At 39.0% G+C, this 26,933-nt stretch overlaps 1 protein-coding gene across 3 annotated transcripts in view; it reads left to right on the forward strand.

Annotated features, from left to right (window-relative positions):
- The window catches only part of DOCK4 (dedicator of cytokinesis 4), a 488,208-nt gene that overhangs the window by 181,091 nt on the left and 280,184 nt on the right, over nucleotides 1-26,933 (forward strand). For all 3 annotated transcript variants that reach the window (XM_064374405.1, XM_064374410.1, XM_064374414.1), the window contains exon 2: nucleotides 24,258-24,341. In XM_064374405.1, coding sequence (XP_064230475.1) covers nucleotides 24,258-24,341 — 84 coding nt within the window. The remainder of the gene's footprint in view (nucleotides 1-24,257; nucleotides 24,342-26,933) is intronic.

A 26,933-nucleotide genomic window follows, 5' to 3' on the forward strand; every position in this document is an offset into this window, starting at 1 on the left:
CAATGAATGAATGTAGTTATCTTTCAATAAAACTTTGTGGACACTGAAATTTGAATTTTATATAATTTTTACAGGTCACAAAACATTACTCTTAAAATTTTGTCTTAGAATTTATAAATATAGAAGCCTTTCTTGGCCCACTTGCCTTACAAAAATAGGTGGCAGATTGTATGTAGCTGGTAGGCTGTGATTTGTTGACCCTGTTGTAGGGCAGCGGTCCCCAGCATTTTTGGCACTGGGGACCAGTTCTGTAGAAGACAATTTTTCCATGGACAAGGGTGGGTGAGGGGATGTTTCAGGATGAACTATCCACGCCAGATCATCAGCCATTAGGGCATTAGATTCTCATAAGGAGCGTGCAACCTAGATCTCTTGCCCACAAAAGGGTTCGTGCTCATATAAGAATCTAATGCCACTGCTGATCTGACAGAAGGCGAAGCTCAGGCGGTAATGCTCACCCACCTGCCACTCACCTTCTGCTGTGCAGCTGGGTTCCTAACAGGCCAAGGAATGGTACTGGTCTACGGCCTGGGGTTGGGGACCCCAGTTGTAGGGGACAGGTGTGCAAATGGTAATGGGCATTTATTAAGCTCCTCCTATGTGTTTGATAATATACTTGTGTTAGATAGAGTTCTAGGAACTCAAAATTTGGTGGAAGAGTCTGTTGCTTGTACAAATAGAGAGGTGACTGCGAAGAGAGGGGTTTGCACTGGGTATCATGAGAGTTCCAAGGTGGGAGTTCCAAGGTGGAGCCCCAGGATTCGGGAAGTTAGCTATATGCCTGTGTAGGAGTAGGCAGGGAAGGCTTTCTGGTGGAGGGGATACCCTTTTAGTTGAATCTACAATGATCAAACAGTGAGTAGGGCTGTTCTCAGCAGAAAGAACCACATGAGCAACTTGGACTTAGGAAGCAGCGTTATGGGTGACAGGAACTACAAGGATCTGGTGTTGCTTATAAAATAAAGGATAATGAGAGAAGAGGCCCCGAGTAAGGCAGGCAGCTGGGCCAGACCACAGAGGGTTAGCACTTCATTTCATTAGTCATGAGGATCCATTGAAAGGTTTTATGTGGGAGGGATATGATTGGCTTAGTTTGGGTAGATCATACCAGCACCCAAATGGAGGAGGAATCAGAGGGTCTGAGGCAGGAGCTATCATTAGGGTGGCTGAAAAAGGAACCTATCACACTGATAGAGTTGGCTGTCCTCTCCTTGGCCAGTCAGCACTTTAAAACCAAAAGGGCAAGAAGTCTCATAGGTGTTGCTAAAATAGCTCAGGTACACAGTGAGCAGCTACTCTAACCCACGGTATAGATCGGAAGCTGGGTCTGTTGTATTCCTTGTCCTCATCCAGGGTATCTTTGAGCTTGTGGTGATTTTCCTTGCATAGAGCTTAATTGGAAGCTCAGTGAGAGCTTAGAGAACTCAATGAGAGGTCGGGTGTGGTGGCTCATGCCTGTAATCCCAGCACTTTGGGAGGCTGAGGCTGGTGGATCACAAGGTCAGGAGTTCAAGACCAGCCTGACCAATATGGCAAAACCCCATCTCTACTAAAAATACAAAAATTAGCCAGGCGTAGTGGCAGCTGCCGGTAGTTCCAGCTACTTGGGAGGCTGAGGCAGGAGAATCACTTGAACCTGGGAGGTGGAGGTTGCAGTGAGCCAAGATTGCGCCACTGCACTCCACCCTGGGCGACAGAGTGAGACTCCATCTCAAAAATAAATAAATAGAAAAAAAATAGAGAACTCAATGAGAATGAGGTAGAAAAGGCAGCTTTATTATTATTATTATTATTATTCACTGGATCCCTAGCACCCAGCACGGTGCCGGCATATAGTACATGCTGAGTGAATACTGAGGATTTGGCTTATGTCAGCATTGGAAGACATCTGTACTATCAACAGTGTCACTAAATACTTTAGGTTGGTCTTCAGCGTTTCTGTTGATTAGTGCTTTCTCAATGACCAGCTGTGTTATGCAAACCAAGTTTCTTGGAAATTTGGTTATTTTGTGAGTGTATTTAGTAGCATGAAATAATGAGAAAGAAACTGTCCTTTCCTGAGAAGTTCTGTAGCTTTGTATATAAGAGGTAAGCCATTTAGTTCAGAAAGGTTTCTATCACTTTGCTAATTATATATTATACATAACCAAGAACAGGTCTTGGTAGTATTGTTCATTAGAGCCCCAAATTTGAAAATAACCAGTGACTGTCAGTATACAATGAAGAAATAAAATGTTTTATTTTGAGCAAAGAAATGTCATGATCTACCTTAAGTTGTAGAAGAATCACTCTGGCTGTCAGTGCAGAATTGACTGAAGTCAAAGTTTCTGAAGCAAGAAGAGCTTTAGGGAGGTGTTACAATTATCCAGGATAGCCATGATGATAATTTGACTAGGGTGGCATTGGTGCAGGGGGTAAGAAATGGCCAGATACATACTTTACAAGTAGAGGACAGTGTTTGTTGATGGGTTGGGTAGAAGATGTAAGAGAAAAGAGGCAAAGGGCTTTTGGCTTGAGCAGCTGGAAGAATGCAGTGGCCATTTACAAGGATGGAAGCCTAATAACAGAACAAATTTTGGATTGTGGGTGGAGTAGAGTGGGAAAGAGTTCAGGAGTTCGGTTTAGTAGAAGTATTAAATAAGAAGTTGAAATACTAAGTATACTAATCTGGCGTTCAAGGGAAAAAGCCCAACTAGAATATCAATTTGGGAATCTCAGTGTTTAGATGATATTTAAAGCCAGGAAGCTGAGACAGGCCCTGTGTGATGCTTGAGTTATCCAGTATAATTATTATGTTTTTAAGGCAGATTGAATATTTTTATGAAGTCATTTGATGTGAAAATTGAAAGCATTGCATCCTTGTGTCTCTTCAAAGATGCATACATAAATAGTCTTTCTTGAAAAACAAGTCGAGATGAAAAACAGAATTCACGTATACATGATAAACATTTTCTTGCCAGGGAAAGCTGTGAACAAAACAGTTTAGGAAGGACACGCGTTGAGCAGCATTTTTGACTGATAAATCAAGGGAAAGAGTGCTGTTTCTGTACTGCGTCACTAAGTCTCCTGGCTGGCAGTTAGTAATGTGAAATATCAAAGTTTTATTTATTATTTTTTTATTGCATTTTAGGTTTTGGGGTGCATGTGAAGAACATGCAAGATAGTTGCATAGGTGCATATGTGGCAGTGTGATTTGCTGCCTTCCTCCCCTTCACCTATATCTGGCGTTTCTCCCCATGCTATCTCTCCCCAACTCCCCACCTCCCACTGTCCCTCCCCTATTTCCCCCCAACAGACCCCAGTGTATAGTGCTCCCCTCCCTGTGTCCATGTGTTCTCATTGTTCAACATCCGCCTATGAGTGAGAACATGCGGTGTTTGATTTTGTGTTCTTGTGTCAGTTTGCTGAGAATGATGGTTTCCAGGTTCATCCATGTCCCTACAAAGGACACGAACTCATCATTTTTGATGGCTGCATACTATTCCATGGTGTATATGTGCCACATTTTCCCTGTCCAGTCTATCATTGATGGGCATTTGGGTTGGTTCCAGGTCTTTGCTATTGTAAACAGTGCTGCAATGAACATTCGTGTGCATGTGTCCTTATAGCAGAACGATTTATAATCCTTTGGATATATACCCAGTAATGGGATTGCTGGGTCAAATGGAATTTCTATTTCTAGGTCCTTGAGGAATTGCCACACTGTCTTCCACAATGGTTGAACTAATTTACACTCCCAACAGTGTAAAATTGTTCCTGTTTCTCCACATCCTCTCCAGCATCTGTTTTCTCCAGATTTCTTAATGATCGCCATTCTAACTGGCGTGAGATGGTATCTCAATGTAGTTTTGATTTGCATTTCTCTAATGACCAGTGATGATGAGCATTTTTTCATATGTTTGTTGGCCTCATGTATGTCTTCTTTTGTAAAGTACCTGTTCATATCCTTCGCCCACTTTTGAATGGGCTTGTTTGTTTTTTTCTTGTAAATCTGTTTTAGTTCATTGTAAATTCTGGATATCAGCCCTTTGTCAGATGCTTTGACAAACCTGACAAAAACAAGCAATGGGGAAAGGATTCCCTGTTTAATAAGTGGTGTTGGGAAAACTGGCTAGCCATATGCAGAAAGCAGAAACTGGACCCCTTCCTGACACCTTACACTAAAGTTAACTCCAGATGGATTAAAGACTTAAACATAAGACCTAACACCATAAAAACCCTAGAAGAAAATCTAGGCAAAACCATTCAGGACATAGGCATAGGCAAGGACTTCATGACCAAAACACCAAAAGCATTGGCAACAAAAGTCAAAATAGACAAATGGGACCTAATCAAACTCCACAGCTTCTGCACGGCAAAAGAAGCAGTCATTAGAGTGAATCGGCAACCAACAGAATGGGGAAAAATTTTTAAAGTTTTATTTTTTTAAATGACATGAGAAGAGCTAGAATATAGATTAAAGAGTAAGTCTGTTTTTGAGAATTATTTTTGTTAATTTCTCAAAAACATACAATGAATTGATAAGTTGAGTGTTGTCTTTTACAGATTTTCAAGTTGCAGAAATAATGCTGCACAAGTTATGCCCCCCTTTCAAGGGATGGAGGACAAAATGCCTATCTCTCTTTTGTTAGTATTCTAGTGGTTGGATTCCAAGGACAGAGTTTATAAAAACAAACAAAAGCCCTTTAATATGATTGATTTAAAAAATAGTAGAAAGGCTAATAACCTAAAACCTCTGGTCCCTGATCCAGAAGACATGATGTCATCTAATGCTGTGCTTTCTTCCTGAGCTTTTGCTCCATGAGAAGCAAAGGATGTGTCTTTAATGAGCGGGGAGTGTAACTTCGCTCTGCACCCTGTCTGGTTTCCTTGGATGCTCTTTACAACTTGAATAGGAGTAAACACCAAATCTTAAGGGGGAAATAGGCTTTTGCCAAAGCTGTCTGCATTAACTCAGCACCAAGTATAAGTACATCTCACAGCTTCAGTGCTTCTCCCTACACATGCTTCCTTCAGCTGTGTAGAGCAACTCCGGAAATCCACTCATGAAGGCTATGTAGAAAAGGTTTCTCCGCCAGGTGCAGTGCCTCACACCTGTAATCCCAGCACTTTAGGAGGCCGAGGTGGGCGGATCACATGAGGTAAGGAGTTTGAGATGAGCCTGGCTAACATGGTGAAACACCAGTCTCTACTAAAAATACTAAAATTAGCTGGACATGGTGGTGGGTGCCCGTAGTCCCAGCTACTCAGAAGGCTGAGGCAGGAGAATTGCTGGAGATTCGCTTTAACCTGAGAGGTGGAAGTTGCAGTGAGCTGAGATCACGCCACTGTACTCCAGCCTGGGCAATAGAGTGAGACTGTCTCAAAAAATAAATAAATAAAAGAAAAAAAGAAAAGGCTTCTCTTTTATAGTAGTGGTACTTGGATTTTGGGGACAATTTGCAGAACTTTGGCTTCCTTAGCAGGAAATTGCAGCCCAGTAACCAGAGTTAGGATATTAAGAAAATAAGCATTTCATCAGGGAAATATTTATTGATGCTGACTACTTGCCAGGTGATTATAGGTGTAATCAAAGAAGTGGTCAACATTGACAGCTCACGTGCCTTTGCTGCCCAGGTGTGCCCATCGCTATGCTCAACAGCATCCATGTTCTCCATGAGACTCATTCCATTCCCACACAACCCTGTGAGGCAGGTGCTCTTATTTCCCCAGTTTTACAGTCTGAGGAAACTGAAGCACAGCACGGTTAATAGCTGGCTGTGGTCACATGGTTAATAAGTAGCAGGAATGGGATTTGAACCCACCTATGCAGAAGCCTCAGCCATGCTCCTCACCACTGCTCTGTGCCTGCTTCCCTCTCAAGGAGCGGTAATTACAGCTGTGACAGTCATCAATCAGCTGGTCAGGGGCGGAACCCTCTGGCATACCGCCATCGAGCTTTGTGACTTTTGGCAGATTACTTCTGTTGTCTGGGCCCAGCTTTCCTCATCTATAAAATACGGGTAATAATACCTATTACAGAGAGTTGCTGTGAGGAGTACTTGTACTACATTTGTGGATACTTCTGGCTTCGTACATAGGGTGGTACCAGCTGTGGTAGATGTTTAGTAAACACTGAGTGAGTGATTATACTGTGCTAAACACATACCACAGCATTTTCTGTGGGGAACTGGATAGGGACAGAGAAGATTGCATGTGAAGGGGGAAGGGTAAACCTTCATGACATAGCATATAGTACCAAGTTGATGTCCCTGCTCATGGTTAGTGGTCTTTTTGAAGATTACGATTTTGACATTAATTGGAAGCATAAATAATAATATGCATATTTTTTCAACATAGCATTTAGTATGCCCTTAACATGATACTGGGCTTTCTGGAGTTTGTACCAGGCCTACTCTGTAGTCTGTTAGTGGTAGAGATCGGCTGGCTCACGTAAACTGGGGAAGCAGGGCGAAGAAACTCTGGAAGAACCTGTAGACAGGGCCTTGATCCTTTTTGTGTATAGTTGTGTTTGACAGCTGTGAATGGTTTCGGAACCCTCTGAGGAAATAGTAAACTAGAAATCCCCTTGCAATAAATAAATTAAAAGACATAAATTTTAAGGAAGCTGTTGAAAGATGGGAAAAATTAGCTTCAGAGTAGACGTGGGAAAATTCATGGAAATGATGGGTCCTTTGTGGATGAAATACAATGCTTCAGCTGGTGCTCAGATTCATGGAGTAGATCAGTCTGACTTGCCCATGGGAAGGCATTAGACTTCCTCCTGCACTATGAGTAGCCTCAGGAATTTTTATTCCACTTTGTGTGTAGGGCTATGGATGAAATTCAAGTACCACTTATTTTCTGGGCTAGTCAAAGGATAAATAGGTATTGTTTTCTATTCATTTTCATTTATATCTACCCCTTTTCTTCATGTAGGTGTAGGCCCTTTGAGAACGGATGCCTGGTGTCCTAGATAGATGAAACATTTTATATCTCTGGTATTCACCTCATCTATATAAAACATAGCTAAGAACTAACAAGTAAGTTTCTGAACTAGCAAAACAGATTTGCCTACGTGTGCTACAGCTCCTGATACTCATTGGTAGCCTTTTATTGATTCTTTTTTATGCTTAAATATAAAAGGCTGATATCTGGACTAAAATAGTTTCAAAGAGAAAAATTCTTATGACTCTGGGCGTCAGCTTTTGTCCTCTGTGTACCCTCTAGTGTTCGTCCCCTAGCATGGCTGGATGTGATCACGGGCCACCTCTCATCCTCACTTGCCCTCCTCCTTCCTTCCAGCTGTTGCTGTTGACCCTCCAGAACTCTGGGGAGAAATGGGCAGGAAAACAAAATACAAATACTTGGAAAAGTATAGAGAAAATTTAAGGATTTATGTTGAGAAATCACAAGTGAAATTTGGATTAGATCATGTTTTACCAGAGTTCAGATGGTGACAGAACCTGAAAGAAACATCTAAAGCCAGACTGTTGTGATTAGCAGTGACCACACCTTTTCATTATACTCTGGCTCACTGAACAGCCCAGCTTTAGTTCATTTATTACATTTCCTCAATTTATTTTTATCTTTATTTTTTTATTTTTAAGGTACCAGTGATTCCTTGGCATAGAAGGCAAAGTCAGTTTCCGCCTGTCTTCTGTGCCACGTGGTCTTACAGTGCTCTCAGGTTTGAGTTTCTGAAGGAATTATCGCTTAAGTCAAAGACTAGTCTTCAACACATGATGGACATTTCCCCTTTTTCCAAAACAAATGTTATTCCTAAAATTGGTTTTTCACGAGGCCAGTCGGGATTAGCTACAGACTATATGAAGGGCATCAAGGGTTCAGACCGAGATTTGTTTTGTTTTGTTTTATGCTTTAACAAATAAAAGGACCTGCCACAGCTGGGGAATAGTGTGAAGGCGAACTTTTTTACCTGGGAGTTCAAGATTGATGTACAGTGAGTAATTTGGTATAAGTTACTTTGACCCAACTAGATTTTGGAAAACTGACATACTATTATTTCTAACATGTATGAGGATAAAAAACTTTCAGTCTTATATAAAGAAAGGAAAATATTAGCTCTTAGCTCATCTATTTTGAGGAGATCTTGGTTAGTCTGTCCTGTTTGCTTATTGTGTCAGAATTCAAGTGGGTGTGGGGCAGGTGTGATTGAGAAACACTCAATACTTTTATAAATTTGTCACACAGCTTCAAACACAATGTAGGAAAGTTTTTCTGCATAATGTTGGGTGCTTTTAACTCTGCAGCTCCAGTTGTAAATTGGGCTTTTCTGCTGTAATATGACTTAGTTCTAGATTTATCTCCTAGGTAAGCAAACAAACAGATTGACTTTCCTGGTTGCCTATGTTTTTAGGAAGAACTCACAGCAAAATGCAGATTTTTTTTTTTTTTAAGATTCCCTCCTCTAGTAGGCAAATCTGCTATTTTGGATTTATTAAAAAGGTTAAAAAAATGAACAAACATTTAGAACACTAAAAAGACTTAAAACTCAGTGATTGAAAAAATTTTCCAAAAGTATCTTAATCTTCTACTAGTATTTCCTTTAGCTATAAGAAGTAAAGATAGCAAAGATAGTAGGGATATTTATTTATTTATATTTGGATTTTACCAAATAAAAAAGCTGATAAACTCAGATTTTTTAAGCATATTATTTTGGGGTCTTGATGGCCTATGGTCAGTGTTTCGATCCATTCCCTTAGATTTAGAAATAACTAAATTATTCATTTATATGGATGGTTTTGTAACTTTCAGAACTATCTAAAAATATATTCACTTTAGCCCATATTATTAATAGTGAAACTATTAGTAAATGGGCAATATAGTTATAAGATATAACTATTTGTTAGTAATAACAAATGGCTGTTACCAGAGGCTTTAAGGTGGTTTTAATTACAATCATTAATAAAAGGAGAAAAAGTCATATATGTACTTTTCATGCAGGCATACCTTCTTCTAGCCATGCTTAGGAATTTGAGCTCCTAAGGAAGAATGTTTCTCATCCTCAATTTAAGTTTTGTATGTTGAGTATATTTTTGGAAGTTTTAAATTGTCTTCCAAAAAATAAAATTCTTTGAATTGTTTAAAATGTTTCTTTGAATCTTATTATCTTTGAGCACTTGTTATTTCACTTTGCGTTAGCTGCACTGCAGTGTTGAGGACACCCACTTTTATGTGAGCACCGAGGGCATTCACATTGTCAGATTTAGTTCATGGACAGACCAAGTCACCTCTGTTGATGGTCAGAAAAATAAAAACAAATGCAAAGTTATCATTTGAACCAAAGAACTGCAATAGATGGATTGTTCCTAACTAACCTATTGTGAAATCAGTGACTGCTTTTGGCCCTAATGCCAGACCTGTTGTTTGTTTTTGAAGATATTTTGGTAAATTTATCTCATTTGTTTGGCACATTTCATAGTGGAGGAGAAAGGAGAAATATTTCTGAAGATTTTAACCCCAGCTAACCATAGGAATTTTGATTTCCATGAAAAATTGGAGGGAGGGGAATGTAGGGAGTATTTTGTAAAAGTTTCTTTTAAATAGTGTAGCTTTTTGCAAACAAAGACAATCCAGATTTCAATTATTAGACAACATCTGGAATCAATAGTTAGCTGAAATTTACAGTGAAAAGAAAGGCAGGGAAAGCAACTGCTTCATTAGCTTATAAAATTGGAAGAGCAGAATAACAGAGGGCATGATTCCCAGGGGAGCCTGGTGTTCTCTAAAAACCCTGAGGAAGAATTTAAAAGTTCATTTATAATTGACAAGTGCTGAGTTGGTAGTGTTCATTTTTATCCTGATTCCCTGATTTGGCTATTACAGTTTCATGAATTTTGCCTTAACTTGTCATTAAATTCTCTTGATAAACAAGCAGCATTTTTTTCCCCTTAATATCTTTTCATTTTAAAAATAGTCATTAAGAGGAAGCAGAAAGGCTTCATAGAGATAAAATGGAAATAACAGAGTTTTATTAGTTTCCTAGATAACATGAGCCACATGAATACCAGGTTTACAAGTACCATATGTAGAATGATGTGAGTGTTCCTTTAAGGCCTTTCTAGTCCCAATACTGTGCAACTCTGAAGAATGGCTGACTGGGTTCGACCCAGATCCCTGAAGATAAGAGTGTTCATTCTCTCACCTCCCATTGGTCAGGTAGCTACTGTGTTTTCCATAGAGGTTGGGGTAGGGTGTGGTTGAGAGATTGGTGTTCTCAGTGCAGCTGCGCTCCCTTGGGGAAAAGGGAAATGATGAAAGAAAGCAAGGTGTGTTCATAATTATCCAGTCTTTCCTGGGGGCTGTGAACATTATAGGTGGATCACCAGGTTGTGGCAAAGTTGGGGTGAGGCTTTTTCAGGAATCAAGGTTTTTCTAGAAAGCCAGGAGGAGAAACAGTATTGAGGAGGAGTTAGCTTGTGTTCGTTTTGTCTCCACATTTGCCAAGACCACTCTACCTCTCCCATACTATACTGCCTCTACTGTATATAAATCCCTCCCATCACCCAATTTTCATTACATGTGGAATTATTATTTTAGTTGTTTAATCGATTAAGTAGGCCATTATGAGGTAGCTTCAGCATCTAGTTATTGATTCCAAATAACCAACTTTATAACATTTCCAAAATGTAAATCCTTTGTAAGATGCTCACTGTAGTTAGTAGTTAGTGTCTTATTTTAAGTAAGATTTTAATACTTAAAATTAGTTAAACATAGTTCTTATACAGTATGCCACAGAATTCACAACTTCGGATAGCTTCTGTGAGTATCAGTAAGTCCTAAGACCTTAGTTAAAATAAATGTTATTGTACAAAATGATTAGGAAGTCTAGATTCCTGACAGAAAATGAAACAAATATATACAATTTTACCCAAGATTCCTTTATAAGTCACCAATAATTGCAGTGAAGATAGAAGGGTTTGATTCAAATCTGAAGATGATTACAGTTAATTGTAGGACACATTCAATTTTCCTTGAAAATGTTGGCTGAAACCGTTCAAAAGCTATCTCTCACCAAACACCCATATACAAATTATTTGGTTAAGGACGTAATATCGAAAGAGATCATGCCATCATGAAAATTGGACAAAAATGTTAATTTGTTTCATTTTCTGAAATAAATGATACGTTTTCATTTTCTGAAACACTTGAAATTTCACCTGATGTACTGAGTATTCATTTCAAGGATGCCTATGGTAGTGGTATTAATTTTGTACTTTATATTAAAGAAATCAAGACTAAACTAAGTATATTGTATCCACTTCAAAAAGAACCCATTAAAGGTTTTGATTGCAATTGAAATAATCCAGCTGTGTCTGAATAAACTTGTGAGAAAACATCATGATTAGAAATGCCTAAGGTTGCAAGGCAGAAATTATCAATGGATGTTATGAGATATGAAGAAAAACAGTATATTTGCATAGTCTCAAAGTATCTTCTTTTAAGGCACTTGTTATTTACACAGGCAAAAATAGTAACTGTACAGTGGAGAATCCGGGCAGACACCACCTTAACCAAGTGATCAAGGTTAATATCATGAGTAATAAAACCTACCGCCATCATATACCTCCTAATGAGATACGCCTAGCAGGGCACATCATCACTTCTGTGATATTCATGCCAAAAATGCATATTCTACATTTAATCATGAGGAAACAAACCAAAATTTAGAGATACTCTACAAAATAACTGGTCAATATCCTTAAATTAGCCAAAGTCATGAAAGACAGAGAAAGACTGAGAAACTGTCCAGTATGGGAGGAGACTAAGAAAATGTTTTTGTCCCCTCCAATATTTATGCTGAAATGTAATCCTTTTAAACATTCAGGTCATGCCAAAGAGAGAGTATTAAGAGGTGGGACCTTAAGAAATGATTAGACCATGGGGACTCCTCCCTTGTTAATGGGATTAAGGCCCTATGAAAAGAGGCTTCATGCTGTGTTTGGGTAGTTTACACTCTCATGTTCTTCATCCTTCCACCATGTGAAGATACAGCAGGAAGGCTCTTACCAAATGCTAGTACCTTGATGTTGGACTTGCTAGCTTCCAGAACTGTGAGAATTAAATTTCTTTATAAATTACCCAGCCTGCGATATTCTGTTATAACAGCACAAAATGGACTAAGACAGTATATTGTTTGAACATTAACTTCCTGGTTTTGTTAAATGTACTATATTTATTTAAGATCTTCACATTTGCTGAAACTTATTTAAGAATATATCTTTATTCTATATGTGTTACTTTCTTCCTTTTTTTTTTTTTTTCTGTTCTCAGAAAAGGGTCCTGATCCAGACCCCAAGAGAGCCTTCTTGGATCTCATGCAAGAAAGAATTCAGGGCAAGTCCACAAGCAAAGTGAAAGCAAGTTTATTGGAGAAGCTGAGATAAAAGAATGGCTACTCCATAGACAGAGCAGCCCTGAGGGCTGCTAGTTGGCTATTTTTATGGTTATTTCTTGATTATATGCCAAATGAAGGGTGAATTATTCATGAGTTACCAAGGAAAGAGATGGGCACTTCCCAGAACTGGGAAGGGTTCCTCCCCTTTAGACCATATAGTGTAACTTCCAGATGTTGCCATAACATTTGTACATTGTCATGGCGCTGGTGGGAGTGTGTTTTACATGCTAATGCATTATAACTAGTATATAACAAAGTGAGGCTGACCAGAGGTCAATTTCGTTGCCATTTTGGTTTTGGTGAGTTTCAGCTGACTTCTTTACCGCATCCTGTTTTATTAGCAAGGTTCTGATGACCTGTATTTTAGTTTTGCCAACCTCCTAACTCATCCTGTGACTAAGAATGCCCAGACCTACTAGGTGGAATGCCACCTAGTAGGTCTCAGCCTTATTTTTCTCAGCCTCTGTTCAAGATGGAGTCACTCTGGTTTGAATACCTCTGACACTTCTTTCTTCCTTTCTTTTCTTCCTTCTTCCTTTCTTCCTTTTTTTTGAGACAGGATCTCACTCTCTTTCTCAAGCTGGAGTACAGTGGTGTGATCATAGCTCACTGCAACCTGGAACACCTGGGCTCAAGCGATCCTTCCACCTCAGCCTCTTGAATAGCCAGTACCACAGGCATACAACACCATGACTGGCTTATTTTTGTAACTTTCTTATAAATCTGAAATTAATTCAAAATTAAAAGTTAAAAAAAGACCATAGACTTAATTTTTTTCTACATAAGAATAGTAGAACTCTAAGTGTATCTGTTTGCTGTGTACATTTTAAAATCTCTGGCAATATAAAACACAGAGCTGTAGAAAAGAGAACTAACCTGGAAGTAGACCTCAGCACATTTGAGCCATGGTTTTGAGAATGCTTTTGGTAGGAGAGTACATCAGCACTTTAAGGTGGTTTGTGTGGGGGCTGAATCTCTATCTTCCAGTTCACTTTTGTGGTATTTGCTGAACAATTAACAGATCCTTATTTCTAGGTGCTCTGCTGGTTGGAATACTAGTCCCTTCCTTAAAGATGTGTTTGGTCTTGTTGAAGTAACAAAATTCCTACAGATGGTAGAAATTGATAAATTCAATAAAAGTTAATAAAATGGATTAAATGCACATAAGTGCTAAATTGAATGATCAAGTGACAGAATCCAAGCACCTGAAGAGTTGTCCGTCTACACACTCTGAACTGTGTTTTGTAGGAACCAAAAAACTTAGGAAACTTGTTCTTTCTCATGACTTAATAACTCAACACCGGAGCAAAGTGTTATCTTCACCATTGTATTTCTAGTGCCTAACACAATACTGGCACATGGAGCATGATCCTTAAATATTAATTGAATTAATGAGTCAACTGCACACTTTGGTGATTTCATTCCATTATATATTCAACTGACACTTGTTGAGTTCCCACTAGGTGTCATGTTGTGCTGGGTATTGGGAACATAAAGGAACCCTAAAAGTAGAGGAGGTGAGTGAGTATAATCAGTGTTGGAGGAACATAAATGGGAGTGGTGCAGTGGAGTTAGGGTACAGACTAAGCCTTCCTTAAGGAGGATGCTTGCGTTGTTTTGAAGGCCTGGAAAGGGGACATAGAGTAAGAGGCCTAGATGTCAAGTGGGGGGAAAAGCAATTCTGAAGGCATAAATAAGAGAGGTTCAGTGGGACTGTTGAGTGGGGAGTTGTAAAGGGTGAGATTGGAAAAGTATGCAGGAGCTAGATTTTGAAAGAACTTTGGACTTTGTTCCTCTGTTTCTCCATTGAACTGTTAACTGGCTCCCCTATCTCTTTGAGAAATGGTTTTTGACTAGGTATCAATGGCCAGAACCAGTAAAAATTAGTATTTGTTCAAAATTGGAAAAAGGCTTAGTCATCAGAGCAAAAGGGTAAGCAATTATAGAAATTTAGAGTTTGATTCTTCCAACGGGAGTGTAAGGCAATTTGTAGGTAATAATATAGCAGACCTCTTTTTTTTTTTTAATCTTTATATATATATATTCATATATATATATATATATATATTTTAATTGCATTTTAGGTTTTGGGGTATCTGTGAAGAACATGCAAGATTGTTGCATAGATGCATACGTGGCAGTGTGATTTGCTGCCTTCCTCCCCTTCACCTATATCTGGCATTTCTCCCCATGCTATCTCTCCCCAACTCCCCACCCCCTGCTGTCCCTCCCCTTTTTCCCCCCAACAGACCCCAATGTGTAGTGCTCCCCTCCCTGTGTCCATGTGTTCTCATTGTTCAACACCCGCCTATGAGTGAGAACATGCGATGTTTGATTTTCTGTTCTTGTGTCAGTTTGCTGAGAATGATGGTTTCCAGATTCATCCATGTCCCTACAAAGGACACGAACTCATCATTTTTGATGGCTGCATAATATTTCATGGTGTATATGTGCCACATTTTCCCTGTCCAGTCTATCATCGATGGGCATTTGGGTTGGTTCCAGGTCTTTGTATAGCAGACCTCTTAACAAGTCAACACTGGGATGGGAGTCAAAATCCACATTGGAAAAAGGAATACCTATGAAGGAAAACCAGAAAAATAAATTCTTAGTTGTATGAGGAAGATGAGTGACTGACACTGAGACAGGACTGAATCTTACGCTGGAGAGAACATTAGAAGAGGCTGCAAAAATAAGCTGGACACATTAAAGCAGTGTGTGTGGAGGCCGGGTCCCTGTCTTCCAGTTCACTTTTGTGATATTTGCTAACTTTTTGGTGATTTTACTGGGCTGGCCTGCCGAGTCACTCTGGTGCAGGGTGGAAATGGCAGTGATATTTGGATGTACCACTTCAGTTCTACTGTGTTATATGTTTTGAGACTTTGAATATTTAGTATTCAAAGAGAGAAATCAGGAAAAAATAGGAACAGAGGGCTATAATATTCTTTTTCTCTTCTCTTATAGAAAAAAACTAGAAGTAACAAAAAGTTAGCAAACTTTATTCTGTATGTTAAATAATCTTAGTTATTAATCTGAAAGAGTATTATTTGAATATTAGCCACTCACATTGGAAAGGTGATTTTTTTGTTTATTTTTAGCAGATATTGGTGGTGGATTAAATACATTTGATTAGAAAGTGATATTTTATTAAAACAGGTTTTCGTATGGATTGGGGAAAAGCAGTTGCCTTCTGTAACTTCATTCTCCATTGTGACATGAAGACTGTATTGGAATTTTTTTCCTGCCTGGTGCTGTCTATTGTCCCTTGCGCAAATAATACTATTGTGCAGAGTGAATGGTAAAAGCTGCATCTGCCTCCCTTCCTAACTCTGCCTTAGCGTTTTTGGAAAATCCCCCTTAACTCCATTATTTTCCTTATCAGTCTCATTGCCAAAGATTTTTTTGTTTTGTTTTGTTTTTTTTGCTGCTTTATCAGAAAAAGCAGTAGTGTCAGCTTTTTTTCCTCAAGGCGCTTAAGCCGAACCTTTCTAAGTTTAACTAATGATTTCCAAGAAACTGTAATAACAGAATAGAGAAAGGGTTTTTATTTACTATTATAAATGGAAGGCTTATTTTGGCTTTTAAATCTATGGCAGATTCAGATCCTGCTTCCAAATTTCCAGTTAACAATTATGATGAAAAAATATTATCTCGTATTTACTTACAAATCGAGTTCGCATATATTTGTTTGATCTTTGTGACATCCTGTGAGGTAGGCCAGGCAGGTGGTGTCATCCTGGGCTAGCAAATGAAGGACCAATGGTTCATGGGTGGTGGAGCTAAATCCCAGGCCTCCATCTAATTCACATTGTCTCCCTTTCCTAAGTACTAGGAGGCTTTTGAAATAATTGTTTGGGCTTTCTTTATTCTATGATGCTCCTTTTGGCTGGCAGCTGGCCAAAATCATAACCTTTTCTAGCATATTAAGTTATTTTTAAAAGTATGGATAGGTGGATGCAATAATTAGCTTACAATTTTATTTTTTTGACCTTCAATTAGGAAAGGACCTTAGCATCTGTGACATGAAATCCAAGGTAAAGAGTCTGTTTATGACCCTTTGGAAAATTAAACTGGTTCATTTATTGCCACAGCGACAATGTCTTCAGATAAATCTGAATGTGGAAAAATTCCCTCCTGATATTGCTAATTCTGTCCTTGTTTGCCTCTTTCCTTTTCTTTTTCTCTATCTATAAAACCAGTATTGAAATGTCTGTGTCACAGAAGGTTAGAACTGACACAGGAAAAACAGCAAAATCTTTTAAGATAAAATAGTAATGCTATCATGTTATTTTTTCTTCTCCCTTAAAAAGAGGACTTTAAACAAATTGGGCAAGAAGTAAATTCTGAATGGGGAGTGCTCGAAAGCTTGTAAGAGGCTGAGCCCTTCAGGAAGCACACCCTGAGTTGGAGGAGATTGACTTGCAGGGTATTTATCAGGAAGTACTCTTGGGGTTCCCTCTAGTGCAGTGGTGGGGAAGGAAGCAGGACTTGGCAGACAGGGAGAAGTTGATCTGTGATGCAGGCCTAGTGACAGTCTTAGTCACTTAAGTTGGAATGGCCCTGCAGAGTTATGCCAAGTTGTAGTGCCAAGGTCTAGCCTTCACTGGATGTAAATCACCCTGGGAAATAGCCCCAACCTTGGGGAAAGCAGTTCTCTTCAGCTGAAGCCATCCTAGAGAGAGCAAGGGTTCGAGGACTGTCTGTCTCAGCACTCCCAGCCACAGGGAGAGTCATTGATTTCCAAAGAAGGATCTGGGAGGTGCATCACAGCACATACCACCATGCTTTTCCTTGGCGTTCGAGCACGACGAAGTTCTGCAATCCCTGGGAGAACTATCCTCTTTACAGTCAAAGGCAGCGATATATTTTCAGGTGGTACTTGTAATATGTCAGTAACAATTATGTGCCTTTCATTCAATATGCTTCTGATTTTTCAAAGTCACATAGGCCAGAAGGGAGTTGTGTGACATGTCTCAAAGGCTGACTATATAACTGGCCTAAGAATGCAGTCCTGCTTGTGAATGTGCATATATTTGTGCCTCTTAGGTGAGCCTGCAAGGTGTGTGAGGCCTGTGGGCACAGTCTATTCCTAGATGAAGGCAGATCCCAAACATGTGGCAGGTCTGAGGACCAGAAGGTGAAGCACAGCATTTCTTTATTCTTCCCAGCAAGTTCATTTTCACCACAGAACAGTATCCGGGAGATCATCTCCACATAGTCCTGCTGTGACACAAGTAGCCACCTGGGAATTCCTTGCAGTTAGGAATAACCAGCTTGCTCCTAACCTCATCTTGTGGAGGGAAAAGACGGAAAGGAATAAAGAAGAAAAACAGTTCTATCCTATACTTTCAAAGTGATAGTACCAAGAGTAATCTCCAAATGACTTCTGTCTTCCTCCAGCCCTGTCCCAGACAGCTAGAAAAAAGGGAAATACCTTGAAATAGACTACTGATATGGTTTTTTCCACCATATTTTATCTCTCCCTGCAGTGGGGTTTTGTACACATGTAGAAGAAGTGACTCCTTTTCCTTTTCCATCATAGTTCACCATTTCATGAATTAAAGTACCTGAGAAAAATTTAGTTCTCCTTGGCCAGGAGTGGTAGCTCACACCTGTATTCCCAGCACTTTTGGAAGCCAAGGCAGGCAAGTTGTTTGAGACCAGCCTGGGCAACATGACGAAACACCATCTCTTCAAAAAAATACGAACATTAGCCAGGCATGGTGGCGTGCACTTGTAGTCTGAGCTACTGGGGAGGCTGAGGTAGGAGGATGGCTTGAGCCTGGGTGGTGGAGGCTGCAGTGAGCCAAGATTGCACCACTGCTCTCTGGCCTGGGCGACGATGAGACTCTGTCTCAAAGAAATAGAAAAAAATTTTTAAAAATAATTTAGTTCTCCTTAATCCCTTTCCTTTTTCTCTGTTTTCTCTTATCTAGGTTCTTCAGAAATTCTACCCCTTTCTTTCTTTTCCACTTGTGAGCCCCTCCAAATGATCCTTATAAAAGCTGATAAACCTTAATGGATACTTCCATGACATGCCAGAGCCGAATGTGAAAATGAACATGGATGTAGGAAGGAACCAGTTTGAAATGTCCTCTGAGGATGTGACACCAAATTCCTTTAGAATGTCTACAACACCAATGCCTGCTCTATCATTGCCTTCTGATGGGGACTGCTGTGTTTTCAGCACCAGTGTTCCATATTTTACAACCAATCATATCAAATTTTATATTTAATTTCTGGTGCAGTCAGTTCATTTTTGCTGTGAAAAACAGCAGTTTCCTTTTACCATGAAATAGGATTCTGTGGGCTAGCCTCAGAACTTGGGAGGAGTAGCTTTGTGTGGTCTCTGTTGTAAGCAGTTGGCTCATAAGTGACCTTTTAGACCACAACCTGTTCATGAGTTGGAGATCCTTTTAGCAGAGAGATGAAGCCAAAATCCGATTTGAAGAGAGAAGTTTTCCTTCCTTTATATCACGGAAGACAAAGTGTTTCCATCATTTCTTTCCTGTATTATGTTCCATTCATCTAGATGGTCAGCCTGTAAAGGGCAAGGCCAGCATGTGCTGGGCTCGAATTGACCCGTGCCAAGTAGAATCACTTTGAATATTATTTTCACAAAGATGAAGAAGCATATGTTACTGTCTGTGACTTAGAACTACGTGATTGACTTATAATAGTTCTTTTTCTTTCTTTCTTTTTTTTTTTTTTTTTGAGATAGAGTCTTGCTCTGTTACCCAGGCTGGAGTGCAGTGGTGCAATCTTGGCTCACTGCAGCTTCCGCCTCCCTGGTTCAAGCAGTTCTCCTGCCTCAGCCTCCCAAATAGCTGGGACTACAGGCATGCGCCACCACACCCTGCTAATTTTTGTATTTTTAGTAGAGACGGGGTTTCACCATGTTGGCCAGGCTGGTCTCAAACTCCTGACTTCAAGTGATCCACCTGCCTTGGCCTCCCAAAGTGCTGACATTACAGGTGTGAGCCACCATGCCCAGCCAATAATTCTTAATACTTTGTTTTGATTTTAAATTTTAAAAGTCATGGACTCCTGTGATTGAATTTCTTTGTATTCAGTTTAAGTTTTAAAATGTGCATTGGTTCTGGCATGAGCAAATAGCATCATTGAAACAGAAATGAGTCCCCATTTCACTGCATCATTTGCCTTCATTTTATATTCCTCATAGAAAGTTAGGAGTTGTGTCTGAGACTGTTTCTCACAGCTATTCAATTCTTAAACTGTCAATAGGTACTAACTGATGTCATATGAAGGAATGACACTGATAGTAATAACGGGCAGTTGGTTAGAATATCCTTTTTAAATGGTTATGCTATAAATTTAGTATTTTCAGCTGACAGATATTTATTAAGGACTTAGCTATAAACTGGGTTTATATACATATAAACTGTGTTTATTAATCCAAGTAAATTTTTACCTAGTAGCAAATGGGCAGAGATGAACACACCACCATAGAAGTAGTTTTTATCTGCAGTTTCAAATTGTGCTCTCAGGGCCTGTATAACTAAAATAATAGTACTGAATATTTATATTCCCAGCTTTACCAAGGGTTCATTTGCTATGATTGTTTTCTGTAGTTACTAAAGATCAATTTATAAGAAACTGTTCAATTTATAAGAAAAACAAGAAAAGGAAATCGAGGGATCAAAGCACTGTATAGTCATATTTGGTAAACTTTGATATTATTTGGGGGAAAATGCCCCTGGGGAGTGTACAATGAGTAAACTTTCATATAAAGAAATAGCTACTTTATAGTAACTGGTGACAATGCATTTTCAAGTATAGGCGTGTTTCATGCAGAAACACTTGGAGAAAGTTAAAGGGATTTAATTGAAAAGTTGTTTCCAAATGGAATTTGAAAATAGCATATGCTTTCAGAGCATTTGACGGAATTGCAAATTGAGGCTTCATTAATGTATACATGGTGTTAGGATGTCTGCTTTGCTAAACTAGTTTTTCTTAGTTTATGATACATTATATGCTACCACCGAGAAACATGAATGAGCCGTGTTTTCAAATCCTTCGTTCTTGGCCTAGAACTATCTTTCTCTTTCCCCTTTCTCTTTCATAACCTGAAGCCTAAATATTTTTCCTGAGTATAGTATCCATCCATCTACTCATTAGTACACAGCAAGGTGGAGTTACTTGTCTAACTCAATGACTGAGAGTGACTTGCCATTTTAGAAGATAAAGATCAAAGTCATTCTCTGAGCTACATCCTGAAAAATATCCCTCTCCAATATGATCCACGGTTTAAAACTTATTCCTTAGATACTTTTAGTTATGAGAGGTGTCCCTGAGGTTGTCTGAATCCATAAAAACCTAGGCGCCATTTCTCACTGGCTTCATTCATTCATTCATTCCATGTGTTTGTTGGTACTCCATTCTTGTACTCAGAGCTCATGCTGGCTCTTGAAAGATGAATGAGAAAATTTCTCTTCTCAAGTAGAAAGACACAGATAGACAAAGTGCTGTATATTATTATGTGATGCCTTACTACATTTGAGGTGTGGTCACAGTGCCCTAGGAACATAGGTGAGGGAGTAATTGTATTCAGTATGGACCCAGGGATGAAGAAAGGGAAGGAGTAGCATCAGGAAATCTTCTAAAGTCCTAACCTTGGAGCTAAGCTTTAAATTAAAGCTGCTTTGCAGTTCCCAGTGTAGGAGTGAGGAAGGCAGCCCCCTAAAAAGGGAATAATCGATGTAAAAGCACTGAGGTCTGCAAGAAAAAGCTTGATGAAAAATTGAATATGACTGAGCATAGGGCAGTATGTGGAGAGGTGGATTGGGTGTGAGCCTAGAAAAGTAGGAGAGCAGTTGATAAGGGCCTCATATGAGATGCTGAGAGCAGGCTCTCTCTTCTGCATTATCAGATGGCTGTTGCAGGTATGGACAAGTGTCCGCTTGATCACAGGCAATGATTACATAGACTAGGCTGATTTGGGGACAGAGTTCTTTGGAAAGTACTATGCCATGTCTCTGCTAAGCTGAAAGTCCTCTTGCAGACTCAGAATTTGGGGCTGGCAGGGGGATTTCAGTCCATTTTTCTAGCTCCTTTGTTTTATAGAGGAACCATCTGAAGACCAATGAGATTAGGGAACTTATTTGCTTTCCTTTAATATTTATTACATATTACATAGCTGAACAGTCAAATCAGAACTCACCCACATACACTATTTGGATAAGAAATGAGATAATACATGGTTATGACTCAGATAAGCTGTCATCCCAGTTTTAAACAACTCTTATGAAAGAATGAGTTTTCCCAAGTAATACAGTTTTTGATTCTTAGAATTTTAAGCACACTCTTAAAAATAGTATTCCCAATAATAAAAGAACCTGACTATTGAAGACCAGAGAGTTTAACAGTAATGGCCACACCAGTCCCTCATTCACTCACCCAGTGATTATTTACAGTGAGGTTATAGAGATTGTGAGAGGTTAATATCCTGATCAAGGTCACACAGGTAATAAGTGATGAGATTGGAATTCAAATCCATGTGTCAAAATGCCAGGCTTGATACCTTTTTCCTACACTTGAGAATCTTAAGGATGGAACTCTGGATCACACCAACACTTAAGCGGAGGGCTAAGAAAAAAGGTCTGGAAAAGAAGGCTGGTGGGTGTGACAGAAGCAGTAGAAGATTCAAGAGAGGATAGGGCTAGGCTCGGTAGCTCACACCTGTAATCCCAGCACTTTGGGAGACTGAGGCAGGTGAATCACGAGGTTAGGAGTTTGAGACCAGCCTGGCCAACATAATGAAACCCTGTGTCTACTAAAAATACAAAAAAATTAGTTTAGTGTGGTGACAGGCACCTGTAATTCCAGCTACTCAGGAGGCTGAGGCAGGACAATAGCTTGAACCCAGGGGGCGGAGGTTGCAGTGAGCCGAGATCACGCCACTGCACTCCAGCCTGGGCAACAGTGTGAGACTCCATTTCAAAAGAGAGAGAGAGAGAGAGAGAGAGAGAGAGAGAGAGAGAGAGAGAGAGAACAGACTCTCCTGGAAAGCAATATGAATGTGGCCACATTGAGGGGACTGGAGATCTTAGTAAAGTTTCAAAACACAGCGAAGGCTGGATTGCAGGGGCTGAGGAAGGTAAAGAAATGAAATCTATTAGTAGTACTACTGTGTTCAAGAAGGTGATGAGGAAAAACAGAGGAGAGCCAAAAGTGAGGGAGGCAGCCCTGGGTACACAAGGGTGTTCCTGAGTGGTAGGAGCTGTATACAGAACTGTGTTGGGAAGTCCATGCACCAAGACTTCCAAAAGAAGCATCAGTAGTGCAGAGTTTGGGAAGGCAATTCAGAGTGTAAGTTTGTCTTGAAGTCTTCTAAATTGCGATCAATCTACTGTCGGTTCAGTTGCTGATCCCTTGTAAGAAGAGGTCTCTGAAAGTTACATGAAGTAATCTGTCAAGACATATCTCCTTGATTATTTTGCCAGCAAAAAGCTTCTTGAATGTCATTATGAGGCTGTATGGAATTCATGGTTATAATTAGAAAATGATATCATAAATTAGTGCTTATGTTCTTAATTGGTTTCTATCTATATAGTTATTTTGTTCTATCTCATAACTTTGGGTTGTGTTTTCTGTCCTGTGTTTTGACCTCTACTGTCGATTTTGTTTTGAGATCATAAAAGGGTTTGAGACTTCTCTAAAAGCTCACTACTTATTGGCATGTTTTCATTTTTGACAGATTTGTGTGTAACTTTAGGTTTTTAAAATAATACATTCCCAACAGTAGCAATAACTTACTTTTGAGGATTGGGGTTATATCTAAATCTCACTCTGAAGCAAAATTATAAGTTTCTCTCCTAAAATTTTGGCCTTTTAAGAATCGTTTTCTTTGATGTGAATTGTTAGTTGATCTCAGTGTACATAGTATTCCGTAGGAGATATCTTCTCTCTTTTTGTGTGTTGAAATGCATTTTCTTTATTTCTCCATCTTTGCCTCTTTTCTGACTCAAGCTTTACTTACTATTCAGGGAAGAATCACTGAGCTTTCTTCTCTCTATACGTCCTGGAGTTGCCAGGAGAGGACTATGCATACTTTCTCTCTATGGGTATAACATCCTAGTCCTGTCCTGCCATGCAAAATGTTTCAGAAACCAATTACTCTAAACCATTAATCTATAATTAATTGTGATCCCTCCCCATTCCAAGTGGTTAAGAGCTAAGACATGTGGGAATTGTGGTGGCTGTGTGTTTAGGCCTGTGGGAGGGCCCCGCTATTACTAAATAAAATGTCTCTGTTGATTACTGCATAAGAAGACTGCTTTTATGCACCACATACTATGCTAGGCTCTGGGCACATAATGGTAAGCAAATAGATACAGTCCCTTCTCTTGAGAATCTTATAGTTTATGGAAAAGAAATCTGCTCCAAACAATATAGCAGAAAGGTAAACCAAACTTAATAACAAGCAGGAAATATAATCCTCATTTATTACTGAACACATATTTATTAACCACCATGGCCTGGCATTTGGATGGGAGAGTGAAGAGAGCAGTGAACAAGAGGGTCATAGTCCTTTAGGCTCTCAGGCAATACCTTTGTTCATATCTGTTATTGGGTGATAGCACTGATACATTGTATATTATTTTCATAAATTTCATATCTTCGAAATGCATATTTATAATACTTAATTTGACCAAGAAGTTAGCAAAGTATATATACTCAATAATTTTCTTAAAAGATGTAAAATTAAAATATGACAAAGGAATCTAGCTATCAAATTATACTTCATATTTATATTAATTTTTCCTAGTCAATAACATTTAATAATAAGCTGTAATAGACATGATTGCCTTCATATATTCTGTATCATTTTTTACAGTTATCGCCAGTTTCCGAGGAACCGTTCCATATGGCCTGTCATTGGAAATTGGAGATACAGTTCAGATCCTGGAGAAGTGTGATGGTGAGTAGCCTTGTGGCAATCACTTGAGATTGTATCAACAACTTCCTCAACATACAACTGCTCGTAAAGTCTACAAATGTCCATACCACTATTAATCTCTGGAACTTTTCCAATAGTCACAGCAAGTCATTTTTGACAAAATTGTTGCCTGCATTTTCAGTGTTTGGCTAATGAGAGGGTATCATTGCCTATTTTTAAGCTGATTATAATGTTATTTCCTTAAAGTCGCTAGACGCAAACAGAGAAAGCAGTTGAAGGTACCGTATCTAAGGTAGTTCTTGACTCAGTGCCAAACTAGAAGGTTTTTCTCAGGATCCTCAGGATCTAGTAGATGCCCCAGGACAGGAAGAAGCAGAGCTGCAGAGCAGACATGGCTTACTTAGGCTGAGTAACCAGATGCCTCTGGAGGGCTCCTGCCCAGGCCAACTCTGCTCTCCACCTATAGTTTCTTCCCCTCAAACTTGGAATAAAATTATTCAATGCACTTGAATAATATTAGTGGAATATACTGTCTGACCTTGTATGATTATTAATTTATATAGTAGATAACTCATTAAAGATACCTAATAGTTCCCAAACGTTTCCATTCCTGACCCATGAAACATTCTTAAATGCTAGTCCTTAAAAAGATTTCTGATCAAATGACTGCTCTTTTTGTTTTTTCTTTGAGACAGGGTCTCCCTTTGTCACCCAAGTTGGAGTGCAGTGGTGTGATCACGGCTCACTGCAGCCTTGACCTCCTGGGCTCAAGAGATCCTCCTGCCTCAGTCTCCCAAGTAGCTAGGACCACCAGGACACTCCAATGTGCCCGGCTAAATTTTTTTTTTTAAATTTTCTGTAGAGATGGAGTCTCACCATATTACCCATGCTGGTGTCAAACTCTTGGCCTCAAGTGATCCTTTCACCTTGGCCTTCCAAAGGTGAAAATTCCAAAGTCAGATTACAGGCATAAGCCACTACACCCAGCTTTTCTTTCTTTCTTTTTTTCTTTTCTTTTCTTTTTTTTGAGACGGAGTCTTGCTCTGTTGCCCAGGCTGGAGTGCAGTGGTGTACTCTCAGCTCACTGCAACCTCCACCTCCCAGGTTCAAGCGATTCTCCTGCCTCAGCCTCCCAAGTAGCTGGGATTACAGGCGTGCGCCACCAAGCCCCGCTAATTTTTTGTATTTTTAGTAGAGACTAGGTTTCACCATGTTGGCCAGGCTGGTCTCAAACTCCTGACCTCAGGTAATCTACTCGCTTCAGCCTCCCAAAGTGCTGAGATTAGAGGAGTGAGCCACTGTGCCAGGCCACACAGCTTTTCTTGTGAACAAAATGACTACATTTTAAATCCCTGTTTGTATATCCAAAAATACCCATGTTTTTCCTGTTAAAAGGTTTTCCTTACTAGGATTTTATATTATGATGACATTCTATCATATCAAGGCTTATTATAGATTAAACTATATTAATCCAAACAGAACTACTGCATTTAGTTAGAGCCTAGTATTAGATGGTGGTCATATTGGAATGTTTATTCTTTCTACTATGATTGATGCCTTAAAAAATAGAAGATTTTCTATGTTATTACCAGATATATTTTGACTGTTCCTACTTTATATACAAATAAATATAAAATTTTGAATTGATGTATGGAACTGGGCTCCATAACTAATAGGAGCTATTTTGTAATCTAGAACTTTTTCTGTATAGAGTAAGTGGGCAGAGACCTCTCTATGACATTTTTGCAGTTCTCAAAAAGTTTTGGTTTTTGTTAGAATAATTATTTACAATTGGATGTATTTCTCGGATTTGTCTTTATGGAAGCTGATAAACCCTGAGATACAGAGATTCTGATTTTCAGTTCATTCTGATCTCTTCAGACCGATTTTAAAACTGTTAGGTATGATATTTTACAATATATGGTTTTAAGAAAATGTATTATGAGGAAGAAAAATGTTTAAATACAAAGCTCAAATAGTTGTTTTATATTAAAATGTTGGCTAAAATTTAATTATTCAAAAAATTTTATTAGCTATAACATTTACCACATAGTATAATAATTTTTTGCCAATAAGCAAAATGGTCTTTACACGTGAAAAAATACAACATATGTCCTGATTTATTTTAAACTATAAAAAGACATGTAAGGATAGTGCTGCAGAATTGATTAGGAATTGCTGGGAGCTTAAATCCAGTAGTCCTTGAGCCCGTTTACTGGCAAGGGATGTGACCTAAGACCCCCCCAGTGGATACCTGCAACCTTGGATAGTACTGAATCTTATATCCTACGTTTTCTTTTTTTCCTATACATGTGATAAGGTTTAATTTATAAACTAGGCATAGTTGACAATAACTAATAATGAAATAGAATAATTGTAACAATATTCTGTTCACAGTTTTGTGAATAGAAGATTAATTCTTAATTAAATCTTAGCAACCTCAATATATGATTTTTTCTTTCCCTATTAAATTCAAGAACTTTCACCTTTTCACTTAAAGAAAGCACTTTATGGCTTCTCTTTGGCACATCCCAGTTGCCAGCATTACTACTCTTGTGCTTTGGAGCCATGATTAAGTATAATAAGGGTGACTTCAACACAAGGACTTTGAAA

This window comes from Aotus nancymaae, unplaced genomic scaffold, assembly GCF_030222135.1.
Source record: "Aotus nancymaae isolate 86718 unplaced genomic scaffold, 86718_ANA_hifiasm-v0.15.2.pri h1tg000002l, whole genome shotgun sequence".
Lineage (NCBI taxonomy): Eukaryota > Metazoa > Chordata > Mammalia > Primates > Aotidae > Aotus > Aotus nancymaae.